At 38.9% G+C, this 14259-nt stretch overlaps 1 protein-coding gene across 3 annotated transcripts in view; it reads left to right on the forward strand.

Moving 5' to 3' along the window:
• The window catches only part of LOC106055233 (uncharacterized), a 58124-nt gene that overhangs the window by 1346 nt on the left and 42519 nt on the right, over nucleotides 1–14259 (forward strand). For all 3 annotated transcript variants that reach the window (XM_056010308.1, XM_056010309.1, XM_013211420.2), the window contains exons 2-4: nucleotides 93–368; nucleotides 11449–11567; nucleotides 12774–12969. In XM_056010308.1, coding sequence (XP_055866283.1) covers nucleotides 93–368; nucleotides 11449–11567; nucleotides 12774–12969 — 591 coding nt within the window. The remainder of the gene's footprint in view (nucleotides 1–92; nucleotides 369–11448; nucleotides 11568–12773; nucleotides 12970–14259) is intronic.

The following is a 14259-nucleotide window of genomic DNA, read 5'->3' on the forward strand; positions in this document are numbered from 1 at the left end:
AGTGACCAAAAGGTCACACATTTATTAATACCTAAATTGAATTTTAGTTCAAAAGCATTGAAACTAAGTTTAATAACTACATTTCTAAACAGCTTTCGAAATATTGGACATTGAAGAAAACAGAAGCGTCAATCTCGTCTGTCCCAGGTCAGAGACGTCTGATACAAAGTTGGAGGTGACATACTCAGATGGGAAAAAAGAATGGTATGCAAACTTCAAAGTCGGGAGTGAATGTGCCACTTACAGTCACATGAAGTGCTCCAAAGATGACGTGTACAACACCTTAACATTGTCAGTCTCTAACAGAACCAGAAATATTGTTTCCTACTCTTGTGGTGACAACCTGGTGTATGGTGTCAGATTCTATGGTAAGTTGAGCAATATGTACATAAGTCTTTCAATAACTTTGTCAATACAGATCCAGTCTTAGCTTTATTAAGTTTGCTGCAGAGCTGGAAGCTGCATTACCGAGTCTATGCGCCGATAAATATGACCAGCATTTCGAGCTACAGTCAGCCGCGCACTGCGGCGCACACCTCTTCATATTGAAAAGAGTACAAATAAAGGCAAAGAGGATAGCGTTAAACGTCAATAATGAATCATGAGATCATTTCTGCATCTTTATATATATATATATATATATATATATATATATATATATATATATATATATATATATATATATATATATATATATCATGGGCGTAGCCAGGATTTTTTTTCGGGGGGGGGGGGTTTAGGGGGGTGAATTTTTTTCTCACCTCCCCCCCGACACCCCCCCCCCGCGAAATTTTTTTTTAATGTATTTATGTGTGTGTGTGTGTGTATACATAATCTTTATTACATTCTGACCCTTCATTCTTTCGAAGACGTTTATTGTGCCCTAGAATAGGTTCTTCCATGAGTTAGTGAAAAAAATGTAGATTCCCCGACATTACCAGCAAGGGGTCTGGGGGAGCGCCGCCAAGCTCTATTTCTGAAATTGAAAACCAACAAAATGCATATTCTGAGGTATCTACAGTGGATTTTCCTGCTATTAAAAAGTTCTATTTCAAAAACCTAATGTGCTATTCTTACTGACTTAGACCCTCCATCGTCGTTCGGCGCATTTGCCATCAAGCTGTTTCCATAAAATTGTTGACTCACCGCCATTAATAGCAAGGGGGTCTGGGGGAGCGCCAGGAGCTCCCTAGCGCGGGGCGAAGCCCCGCCGCCAAGTACTATTTCTGGTATTGAAAGCCAACAAAATGCATATTCTGAGGTATCTACAGTCCATTTTAATGCTATTAAAAAGTTTTATTTCAAAAACCTAATGTGCTATTCTTACTGAGTTAGACCCTCCCACGCCGTTCGGAGCATTTGCCATCAAGCAGTTTCCATAAAAATCTGTCACTGGTAATGTTTGAAGCCTCTTCCCACCTACCATGAGGACCTCATGAATGAGTGGCGTCAAGTTGTACTAGGATATCATTGCAACTCTTCTTATGCGTAATTCATTTTGTCGGAGAACATGTCCCGCAAACCTCATGCGTCGTTCTCTCACTATCTTACTAAAGGGTCGACTCCCAGTTCGGCATAGGATTTCCTTGATTTAGATCCGATCTCTATAACTGACTCCTAAAATCTGTCTTAGCCATCTTTGTTGAGCTACATTTAGTGTTTTTCGATTTCGGTAGATGACTATTCACTACAGTTTATTAATGGAGCCCTGCCACTGGTAAAAATGTGTAACCTCTCTTGAATACGCTCTTGGAATTAAGTGACTGTAGTTTGCTTTAGATTTTATATCGAAAAGAGAAGTTTTATCGTCAAAATCTTTTGTTGGGGGTTTTCCACCTCGAAATGCTCTGTAGGGGGATCTTAGACTCAAAACCATCTGGAGGGTTTTTAAACTTTAAAAAAAAGCCATCTGTAGAAGAAACTTAAAACCCCCGATTGGCTTGGCTACGCTCAAATAATTTTAGTGTGTACTTTGCTTTTTTTTTTTATATTGAAGATGTATTTTTAGCACCAAACCCCTCTGAATGGGGGTTTAAACTCAAAACCCCTTTCGGCAACGCTCATAGCATTTTGAGTGCTTAATTTGCTTTTTTTCTTACACTGAAGATGGCGGGGGGTTTAAACTCAAAGCCCCTTTGACTACGCTCATAGACTTTAGAGTGAGTAATTTTCTTTTATTTATATTGAAGAGGTACTTTTTAGCTTCAAACTCCACTGGAGGGGAGTTCAAACTCAAAACCCCATAGACTACACTCATAACATTTTTAGTGTATAATTTGCTTTTTTTTTATTATTAAAGAGGTATTTTTTACCTTCAAACCTTTAAACTCAAAACTGAGTCAAAACCCATTTAGCTACGCTCATAACATTTTGAGTGCGTAATTAGCTTTTTTTATATTAAAGAGGGGGTTTATCGTAAATTTTAGACGGGGTTTTAAAATCAAAATCTTCCTTAACTGTGCTCTTGGAATTAGGGGGTTTTCGTTTGCATTTTTTTTTTGTTTTGTTTTATAGAAGAGGGGGAGTTAACTGCACAAACCCCAGGTAGGGGGTTTAAAACTCAAAACCCCTGGTAGGGGGTTTAAAACTCAAAACCCCTAGTAGGGGTTTTTAAACTCGAACCGCTCTGGTAGGGGTTTTAAACTCGAACCCCCCTGGTAGGGGTTTTTAAACTCGAACCCCCCTGGTAGGGGTTTTTAAACTCAAAACCCCTTTGGTTGTGCTAGGGCAAGTGATGGTTTAGTATTAAAATCTCACCTAAAATAAACAAAATCAAAGCAAAAAATCAGTCACTAAATTCCGATTCCCCCCCCCCCCCCAAAAGGGGGGGATTTCATTTCGGGGGGGGGGGGGGTTTGAACCCCAAGAACCCCCCCCTGGCTACGCCCATGATATATATATATATATATATGAGAATGCATGCTGTTTTTATATAACACAAGTTATACTTTCTAAAACCAAAAATTTAATTTCATTTAATGGGTCAAATCAACGATGGTATCGTTAATTAGGTGAGAAAGAGTTCAAATTTCTTTTTTCTTAAATACCGATATAAATCCAATATAGTTATGTTCCAATCAGTTATCTTTACTTACATAATGAAAGCAAGGAAAGGTCTCGTCCACTACATGTCCTATTTTCTCTCGTTTTTATTGTATTTCTCAACTATTCCTTGGTCTTTGCTTCATACAAATTATCTTCTGTTTAGAAAAATCTGTGGAAATAGTTCAGACAAAAATTAAAACTGAACATTTTTTTATTTAAACAATTAATAAACTTCATGTCATCTCCACGATCATCACAGCAAAACGCCTTTCATCAGCTTATAAATCAACATTTAGTGGAGTGGTTCCTTAGTAGTCGTATTTGAGTCCCATATTAGACATATTTTCTTTCACCTTTCACTTACCACAATATGAAACGTCATATGTATCAAACAATTTGCCTAGCACAATAGAGATGTGCAAATCATATAGCCTATACTTAAACAGTCGTAATCAAATAAATGCCACACAATAACAGGACTAAATTATTTAGATTACTGAGGAAGAGAAATATCATTCCAAAAAACATAATTTAATAAAATAATTTTAATCAACATTGCCTGAAGCAGTTCTATTATTATGTATATCTATAATTCTCTTTATGGCTTAAGAGTTAGGACACCAAGTAATGGAAAGATCACTCTTTTATTTCTGCAAGTCGGACAAGAGTTACCCTACGTAATTTTAGAGGCGAAAAAAAAGAAGGGGGGGGGGCGAACAAGTAGTATTCACCGTCAATAAATAGCAGGGCCGGACTTAATCATTGTGACCAAAGAAGTCACGGAAAGAGAACAAGTAATCAACTCTGTATTCACCCGTCACTAAATAGCAGATCCGGACTTAACCATTGTGGGGCCCTATGCGAAACGAATTTCGCGGGGCCAAAAGTTTGTATTAGAAAATAAATTCGTCTTTGCATTTTATTCATTCTTTACTTCGTACAGAATTACTTTACGAGCCTTGCTTGTAGCGAAGTCATACAGTACATCATAAAAATTCTATTTACTACATAGATCATGCTCAATAGCAAGAATTATCAAATAACCTCAAGTTATTCTTCAATAGTTTGAGGCGCGAGTAGCTTCTTTCACCAGATTCCACAATTATGTGATAATGCCGGTTTTTTTTTATTGCGCGTAGGATTGGCGTTTTCCATATTGAATGACACCCTAAAATGACAATTTATGGCTATATATTTCGGAGATTTGAATGAGTTTTCGGAGATTTTAATAATTTCCGGAAATTTCCAGGACTTTTGTGTATATTTTGCAATTTCCGGAGATTTCCAGGAGCTCCTGGTTAATCAACAGGAGGCCCGTCGAAATCTGTTATAAGTTCTAAAATGTTTAATTTAATAATTTATACACATATAATTAGCGCAGGTCCTATGAAAGTTTGGGGTCCACTGCGGTCGCAAAGGTTGCAGTGGTCTAAGGCCGGCCGTGTAAAATAGCGGCGTATGCTACGCCGCCGGTCGACTAGTTATTATTATTATATTTCGTCTATCCTAGCTCGTTGAAAACTTTTGTCATCCAGGGGGCTGAGGGTTTTGCACTGGGTTTTTGGGCCCCCTCGTGAGGCTGTTGAGACTTATGTGAGCCCGGAATGTTCGGCTGCACACTGGGCAGGTTATTCAGCTGGAGCTAGTGTCATTGGCCTTGCTTTTTGTTTTTTCTCTGACGCTTTGCTTCTGCCAGTGCTATTCTCTTGTTCTATACAATGCCTAGCAAAGTAGGAAATAGAGAAAGAACCTTTCCTGGAGTATTTAGGCATTCTATTTAATATCAGATTTTACACTGAGCTGTTTACATATTATGTACAGAGAAACGTTAATTATAGACCTAAATTTTACATATGTTCACAAGAGTTATTATTTAAGTTTTCATGACAATGACTTTTTCTCAGCCGTGTTTTTTTTTTTCAATAGATCCAAAAATATAAAATTACAAAATGTATAGGCCTATCGTAAAATATTTGAAAAACCCTTTTTCTATTTATAACTGAAGTAGACATAGATTATATTTTAAATAGCGGTCTTATCGTTTCTCGAATTACAGTACGGGTAATCCGTTAGCACATCGACACGATCTAATAGATTCTAATAGAGCAAAAGTCGTGTGTTGCAATCACATGACCTTCTGATTGTATCATCTGAATTGACGTCACTTGGGTACGGCTTTCATTGTGCGACATACAGCCCACCTTTTCCCACCCGTTAGTCTGTTGGACCGTTGGGGCACCACGCAAGATCTTGGATAGAATCTATTTCAATGACAGGTCCGTCCATTCTTACATGTTGTCTTCCCATCACTTTCTCTGTCCGCCTCTCCTTCTTTCTCCTGGATCATACAAAAACTTCTAATGGTAATAAAGTAAAAAGTTCTATAGGCTTTTTCCGTATTAGACAAAGCGCTTTAAAGTTGAGGTCCTTTAACTCTTTCTCTCCGTAAATATTCTCCATGTTCCGATGGAATTATTCATTTTGCTCATTTGTGTTTCACTATCGTGTTATGAATAAACTTTTTTGTATGTAATCAGGAAATGTTCTGTTAGCTATATAGGCCTAGGAAGAATGCATGCTTTTGTATAAATAAATTAAAGTTTCTAAAACCAAAAATGTATTTAATTTAAGTTTGTATCGACAGTTAGGAGAGAGAGTTTAAATGTATGTTAGAGATCCAATACGGATTTCTCGAAACTAAAGAGTGATGAAAAGATAGAACACTCGCTCAAACCAAGACAATTCGTGTCTAAAACGATTGTGTCTCGTTCAAACACGCAACATGAAGGGATTCCTTGCATATGACGTCACACTCCAACCACAAGCTTGCACATTTAGTAAACGCAATGGCGGCTATAAAGTAGGCGACCTTTGAATTGTTTCCGCAATCTCTCTCTCTCAAATTCTTTAGTCTAGTTATCCGACGTTTACATCCGAATAAGCGAGCAAAATCAAACGTATGTGATATAATTTGTTTCAGTACCTTTGGAATCAGTACGAATAAGTGGACATTTCGATTAACCGCAATGAACTGTAAATGGTATGTCAGGCATCCAGCTAAAAAAAAACAACACTTATATAGAACAAGTTTTGTTATTTATAATCTCTTTTCCTCCACGATATCGTGCCAGGGTGTTAGGGGAATTTTGTCTTTCTCTGAAAATATGTGCAAAAAAGCTTGAGACAGTGGGAACTTCCTTAGATTAGGAAAGCATTATAAGATCAGCGTTGTTTGATACGCTGATAAATACATGTTTCTCCGAGTAGTGAAGAAAATTAACTTTGGTACACATTTTGTCATGCAACCAATTTTGGCCTCGATCTCTAGAATAAAAACAAAAATAAAACCCGGTGAATTATCCTGGGGTTATTTTTTTTTTCGTTTACACTTAAAGGGACAGAACACATCAAAATACAATCAGAAGACATAAAAAAAAACATGGGTGTAGCCAGGGATTTTTTTCAGGGGGGTTTTAGGGGGGATGTTTTCGTCCCCCCCCTCCCATATGTATGTGTGTGTATATATCATGGGCGTAGCCAGGGGGGGTTCTTGGGGTTCAACCCCCCCCGAAATGAAATCCCCCCCGGGGGGGGGGGAACGGAATTAAGTGACTGATTTTTGCTTTCATTTTGTTTATTTTAGGTGAGAATTTAATACTAAATCATCACTTACCACAGCACAGCCGAGGGGGTTTTGAGTTAAAAACCCTGTACCAGGGGGTTTTGAGTTTTAACCCCCAACCAGGGGGTTTTGAGATTTTAAAAAACCCTATCAGGGGGTTTTGAGTTTAAAACTCCCTACCAGGGGCTTTGAGTTTTAAACCCCCTACCAGAGGTTTTTGCAGTTAAATCCCCCTCTTCTATAAAACAAAACAAAACAAAATGCAAACAACAATCCCCAAATTCCAACAGCACAGTTAAGGAAGATTTTGATTTTAAAACTCCCTCCAAAATTTACGATAAGCCCCCTCTTCAATATAAAAAAAGCAAATTACACATTCAAAATTTTATGAGCGTAGTCAAAGGGGTTTTGAGTTTAAATCCCCTCCTCCAGATGGCTTTTTCTTTAAAGTTTAAACCCCTACAGATGGTTTTGAGTTTAAAATTCCCCTACAGAGCGTTTAGAGTTGAAAACCTCTCTCTTCAATATTATTTTAAAGCAAACTGTGACAAGTCAAAAACTCGCTGTCAGAGTCACTCTAAATTTATCACAGCATTAATTATTATTTTTCATCATTTATCTATTTTATTTTAATTATTTCCCTATCCTATCCCCAATTTCTTCACCCGCACCACCTTTTCCGCTCCAGGCTTGACTTAGTCGACCACATTGGAGATAGTTAAGGCGCGTCCTTTCACATATCTTCCCTCGATCGGGGCAAAGATACGCACAGACTCTTTGATCTTATCGGCAGGATGTCCGACAGCCGCAGTGGACCCCACCTTGTGTGGAATGCAAGTCACTCCTCCCCCCCCTTTCTCCTACGTCTCTCTTTGATCTAGGAGATTACTCGAGTCAAAGCGCCTCTCGACGCTCCCATCTTAAGGCTACTTCACCCACGTGTAAGATAAATCTTAGCCTAGGGCATTTCCTGTGTCCGCCCGCACTTTCCAGGCTTATATAAAGTAAACCAACTCAAGCCAGACCCTTTTTCATTTCTCATTCGAGCTGAGCTATCGAGTCTGGACTATCTCATTTATTCTCTCTCCTAGAGGAATACCTGGTGGTAAGCCGAACTTAATCACAAGTTCTATCTTAATTACTTTTGTGCTATTTCCATTGGATATCATCATGTGTATTTTGCCTAGTTCATTTATATTTAATTAGTGCATTGTGTATTTCTCACTGGCGTAAGTAGAAAACATAAACATGTCCTATGTATTTATTTATGTATTGCATTAATCTATTAATGCTACGTTGCTCAATTGATCGTTGATGCAACCATGTATATATTTGTACATCTTAGTCTATTTCCTTTATCTCGGCTGACAACCGTGATAATTTTACTATCGCACTAATACTGCGCTTAGAAAGGAGATATAAGTTATCTCCCCTGTATTGAATTATCTCCCCTTTACTCATTTTACTCTAATGAGAGTTGCGCCGCTTGAACGGACACACCATTCAAGCGCGCTCCATTGTTCTCGACCCACGGTCATATGTAAACAAATCGTCTGGGTCGCTGACCACCGTCCATTCCCCCCCCCCTCTCTCTTTCTCTATCCACCTCTGTTGTTTATTTGAGATTATTATTTCCCCTTCTATGTACATTTTTATATTAATATTTCCCCTTCTATGTACATTTTATATTGCTACTATCTGCCATCTATTTTCCCAAATCCCATTTGTCATCATCTCCTCATTGTGCTCTAAAGCAATTTCACCAATCTGACGAATGCACCTCAGTCGAGGGCATCGATAAGATGCATGAGAGACATGTCCTAACTTGTCTTTATTTATCCGCAGCCTCCCTCAGGTGTCTGCCTATTGCCTAGTTATTGGATCAACGATCTATTTACCTGCCTATTTATTTGCTATTTGCTGTTCAGTGTCTAGTCGACGCCACTCAACTACTGTCTATGTGCTTAGTGTTATTCAGCGCTGCACTTGCCTACTGAGATCTACTCAACTCTACCACTTGGCGCTATCGGCATTGCCCGCCTATTCGACAGCCCACCTGTCATCTTATTAGGTGCGACGTCCCTATGGACTCAGGTCTGTGCGAGACGTCATAGCTACGCCAACCCTCTGCAACTCACTGGACATATCCTGTCAACTACGCTGCCCACGGCAGATCAGCTCTGCCCGCAGTAACCTTGTGCCCACTGTAGCCGGCCACCCGCCCTACTGTGCCCACTACAGATATTAGATTTTGGGGATTGAGACTCCACAAGAACTATATCACCGGCGTCCCTCTATCCGCTAGAGCGCCACCCCCAGCTGCAGAACCTCAAGCCAGGACACAGCCAGCTGCGACGTCAACAGGAATACCAGCTAAGTCAGAGGACAAAGTGACATACGCTCTTATTAGGTGCAAGAGTGATGATTAAACATAGAATATACTAGAGATAGATGCGAACCCTCCCCCTTTTTATCCTTATATGTATATTTATGTAAATAAATATTCTTTATTTTAACTTTTGTATCTATCTTTCATTGCTTCGTCTCGTTGCGTGTCTGCTCCCGATTCATATGCTGATAGGTTGGTGTGTGATAGCCTTAAAAATAATCATCCCCTAGACACAAAACGCGCCAAACACACGTCACATTTCCCCACCTGTCACACAAACTACAGTCACCAAATTCTATGATCGTAGCTAAAAAAAATCTAAAGCGAAATACAACCATGTAATTCCAAGAGCGTAGTCAAGAAAGGTTACAAATTCCTACCAGTGGCTTGGGCTCCATTAATAAAGTGTGAATAGTCTTTTGCCGAAATTGAAAAACACTAATTAAATGTGGCTCAACAAAGATGGCTAAGACAGATTTTAGGAGTCAGCCATAGAGATCGGGTCTAAATCAAAGAAATCATATGCCGAACTGGGAGGCGAATCCTTAGTAAGGTTGTGACAGAGCGTCGCATGAGGTTTTGCGGGACATGTTCTCCGACAAAATGAATTACGCAAAATAAAAGTTGCGGAAACAGCTTGCCGGAAAATGCGCCGAACGGCGCGAGAGGGTCTAAGTCAGTAAAAATAGCACATTATGTTTTTGAAATAAAAAATTTTAATAGCAAGATAATGCACTGTAGATACCTCAGAATATGCATTTTGTTGGCTTTCAATACCAGAAATAGTGCTCGGCGGCGGGGCTTCGCCAGACCCCCTTGCTAGCAAGGGCGGGGAGTCTACAATAAACAATAAACGTCTTCCGAAAGGGTCAGAATGTAATAAAGATTAATTGTGTACACACACACACATATAATTTTTTTTCCGCGGGAGGGGGGGGGGGGCGGGGGGACGGGGAGGAATCCCCCCAAACCCCCCCCCCCCATAAAAAATCCTGGCTACGCCCATGGTATATATACTAGAATATATCTCTATTATATTGCGTCATTCGTTTGGACGTTTTTGTTACCCTAGAATAGGTTCTGTCGACCTCTTAGATAATTGAACATGTTTTTTCTCCCAGAACTGTTCTCAAATCACTAATTTATATGGAATTCAATTTTTTTTTATAAATATATATTAATCAATTAATTATTGGTAATTAACTATTTTTTTTTATATCGAGTACGGGAAGTAACTTCTAAACTATTGAGAAATATACTTGTCAGTGCGGAGCTTTTTCCCTTCGATAAAATGTTTAATTTTGCTTGTTAAATTCATACGCTCCATATTTAAAGCAACGTTTATAAGAGTTGTGAGCTGTACACTTGGCATAACAAATCTTTCAATAGAGTAATGTAAACAACATTCTCCGCCCCCCCCCCTCTCTCTCTCCATTTTATGACTCTTAAGTCTGTCTTTAAATTTTGAATCTAAGCTTACTAAGGTAGAACAATCATGACATTTTGTGAGTGATGTTCAGAAAGATATACACTGAAATTATGCACTTGACATAAAACTAATCAAAAAACTAAAACAAGTAATATATTTTTTGAAGCCATACCTCCTTTCATTCTACAGAGCGCGATCACTAAAAATTGCAAGAACTTTTTACAGTGAGGGGGGGGGGATCTTTGCGTTCTGCTTTTAGGTGCTCAGCAAACACAAGATCGAGTTTGTGAAGAGGCTGAGAAGACAGATCAAATGGAGAGACTGACAAGACCGAACAAATGGAGAGGATGAGAAGACAGAACAAATGGAGAGACTGAAATGACAGAACAAATGGAGAGACTGAAGAGACCGAACAAATGGAGAGGCTGAGAAGACAGATCAAATGGAGAGGCTGAGAAGACAGAACAAATGGAGAGACTGAAAAGACAGAACAAATGGAGAGACTGAGAAGACAGAACAAATGGAGAGACTGAGAAGACAGAACAAATGGAGAGACTGACAAGACCGAACAAATGGAGAGGATGAGAAGACAGAACAAATGGAGAGACTGAAGAGACCGAACAAATGGAGAGGCTGAGAAGACAGATCAAATGGAGAGGCTGAGAAGACAGAACAAATGGAGAGATTGAGAAGACAGAAGAAATGGAGAGACTGAGAAGACAGAAGAAATGGAGAGACTGAGAAGGCAGAACAAATGACTGACAAGACAGAACAAATGGAGAGACTGAGAAGACAGAACAAATGGAGAGACTGAGAAGACAGAACAAATGGAGAGACTGAGACTGGTATTATGTATAATATTAAGTATGTAATTCATTATTTTATTTTGTATAAAATGTCGTATATGATTGTTTGTTTTATTCCTGTTTCAAATCTGGAGTTCAGTAAAACTTCTTATTTCAGCCGGTCCAAAGGACGTCAAGTGTGAACAACCTACACTCGTGGGGACAAACATTACAATCAAATGTACCACAAAGAAAGTCTACCCACAGATGGATTGTCACTTCTATGACACATTCAACGTAGGAACTTTTGACAATTTTTTTAATTAAATAAATATTTCACTTGTATGCTTGTGTACATGTCAAATTCAAATATTAACAAATAAATATAACTCACCTGTTTATATGGCTGTCGATTAACAAGAGTGTCATAAAGCCAGCACAAGGACCAACCATCTTAACTTTCCCCATCGTCGGGTACCCATTAGAGTTAGGCGTCTTCAAAATCCCGAAATTCAAAATCCCAGTTTTCCTTAGATACTCGACATATTTATATAATGCTGTTGTTGTTTTTTAATTGCTTTTCTATAGCGCATCTATTATGCCATAGTCTGCTCTGAGCGGTCTGGTCCGATCTCTTTTGTGGACTTGTAGAAGGATGGAGTATATGAGGGGGGGGGGGAATGTCTGTGCTAACTTCAGACTCTCAGCAAACACAACTCAGCTCGAATTGGAATTTGACATATCATTAATCAAAACGAATGTGTGAGTCCCAGTTTATTTGTTCTCGCTACAACGTTTGAACAAGTCAGGTAACTCTTTCTCTCCTAACTGACGATACCAACGTTGATTCCACAAGAATGTGGTAAATAATTGCGGCGAGAAAGAGTTAACAAAAAGATTTTAAAGTTTACTATGTTAAAACGCTTAAAAAGTTAGTAGGTTAAAGTTAAAACAAAACTTCGATAAATTAACGACTTAAGAAGTGCCTCTTTAATTTATTTACATCATAAATTCTCACAGAATTAGATTACATTACAATTCTCTTTTAAAAAGACTTTTGTCTTTTTAAAAACATTTTAGGACCAATGATAATGATTTCCTCCCAAGAAAGTAAAGATCTAGCCTAGAACTCTCGCGTCCAGCGGTCTTGTAGGCTGTGTGGGTCACTTGTTAATGTCGTGATTATCATCTCAATTTTCTTATTCCCCCCCCCCCCCCAGTAGCTAGGGTCAAAAGCAGGAGGAGAAGAATGTGAAAATCCCCCGGGCCCCCACTTGAGTTTTTTTTTATATGAAAAATTAAGTATTACGCAGATCCAGGTACTCCCAAAATTGTCAAGCCCCCCCCCCCCTCGGTGCCCCAAAACGATGGAAAATTCCTAGCTACGCTCCTCTATCCCCCCCCCCGTGATTTTCTTAAGTTGAGTTGCTTGCCTAGATTTACTCGATTTCTATTATTTGTTCATCATTATATATATTTTTTCTATTTATATACCACGGTCAGAACTCTACCCAAGGACACGTTAAATACAGAATACTCCAGAGTTTCGACTCGCCTGAGTACTTGAAAGAACAATGCAGTTTTACTGTCAGAGTGTCGAGTCTCCAGGAAGGGAATCATCAGTTCTCTGTTCAAGTCAGACCAAAGAGTATCAACAGCTTTAAAGCGCCTCACATCGTAACACCGACTATTAATATATGTAAGTGGCACCTCTATTTTTTTCAGTGTGTGAAATGTCTTTCTTTGATAGACATGATAGCTCGAGATATGCAAGCAAAGGGTTTTCTTTTCTGGTCTCTGGAAAACAAAAATCCTTCCCTCTCGTCAAGGATCTAAAGATCGTTGACAGGACTCTATTAATGTGTGGGCGGCAGCGTACTACTTATTTATAAACAAACCACTGCCATTAAATCACACTAATAAAATTTTTTTAAATATACGTACACACATTTTGCATTCTTAGAGTGACGAACACACTTGCCTGGGATTATATTATCAAACTTGATAACTCAATGAAGTGAAGAAACATCTTTGTATTTTCTTCAAAACTTCTTTAATAATACTTCTTCAACTTTCACATAAAATGAACTTTTCAATTTAACAACAACTTGACTTGATACTTCATAAATAAAACTTAAAGATACATGAAACTTCACTTAGTATAACTTCAACTTCAACTTCAAGTAATATAACTTCAGATAATATTACTTCAACTAAAAAAAAAATTAATTAAATGGACCCGCTAATATCACAAAACTTAACTAAACATTTGCTAATGAGGACTTAAGCGATTACTAAGCGAGGACCCCGTCTAACTGACTTTCCCTTAATTTATACCTTTCTTAATCGTACATTCCAGAATTATGGAAACTTCTCCCCTAATTATTTTAGTAACTTTGACCTTCTAGAAGCTGACGTGTGCTATTTTTTCCCCTTAACCTCTTTCTTTGATTGGATACCTAAAATTAACTTGTTTACGCTGGACACTTGCACTGGTTTGACCTCGCTTCTAGACACTGGTCGAAATAGGTCACAGACTCGACTCGTGACACTTAGTTTTTTTTTTTTTAATAAAGTGTTATTAGATGAGATAACTTTTAGACGCTTTGCAGCAGCACCAGAGTTTCCTCTTCGGGGCGCATTCCTGGGCCTCAGATAATGGGGTCATTGTTAGCCAATGCGTCATGGTCCATCTCTTGACCTTGCTGATGAGATCCAAAGGAACGCTACGCATTACATTTGGCACCAGCTCAGTTGCAGAAGCTGCCGAAGGGATACTCTCAACGCCTAAGGGGCTTCTCTCTTGATTTATCCTCGAGGTTGCCTCCTGAAGCCTAAGTACCGCAAGACAGCGGGGGGTTGAAGTCAGAGTGCCCCTCTCCTAGATGATTTTCCTTCATAGACTGTCGAGCTCCATCTGCCAAATGTTTCTGGTTTGGTGGCGCCAGGTATCAGCCTTCACCCCTTCACCTGTTAGTAAGAGCAGTTT

Source organism: Biomphalaria glabrata, chromosome 14, assembly GCF_947242115.1.
Source record: "Biomphalaria glabrata chromosome 14, xgBioGlab47.1, whole genome shotgun sequence".
Lineage (NCBI taxonomy): Eukaryota > Metazoa > Mollusca > Gastropoda > Planorbidae > Biomphalaria > Biomphalaria glabrata.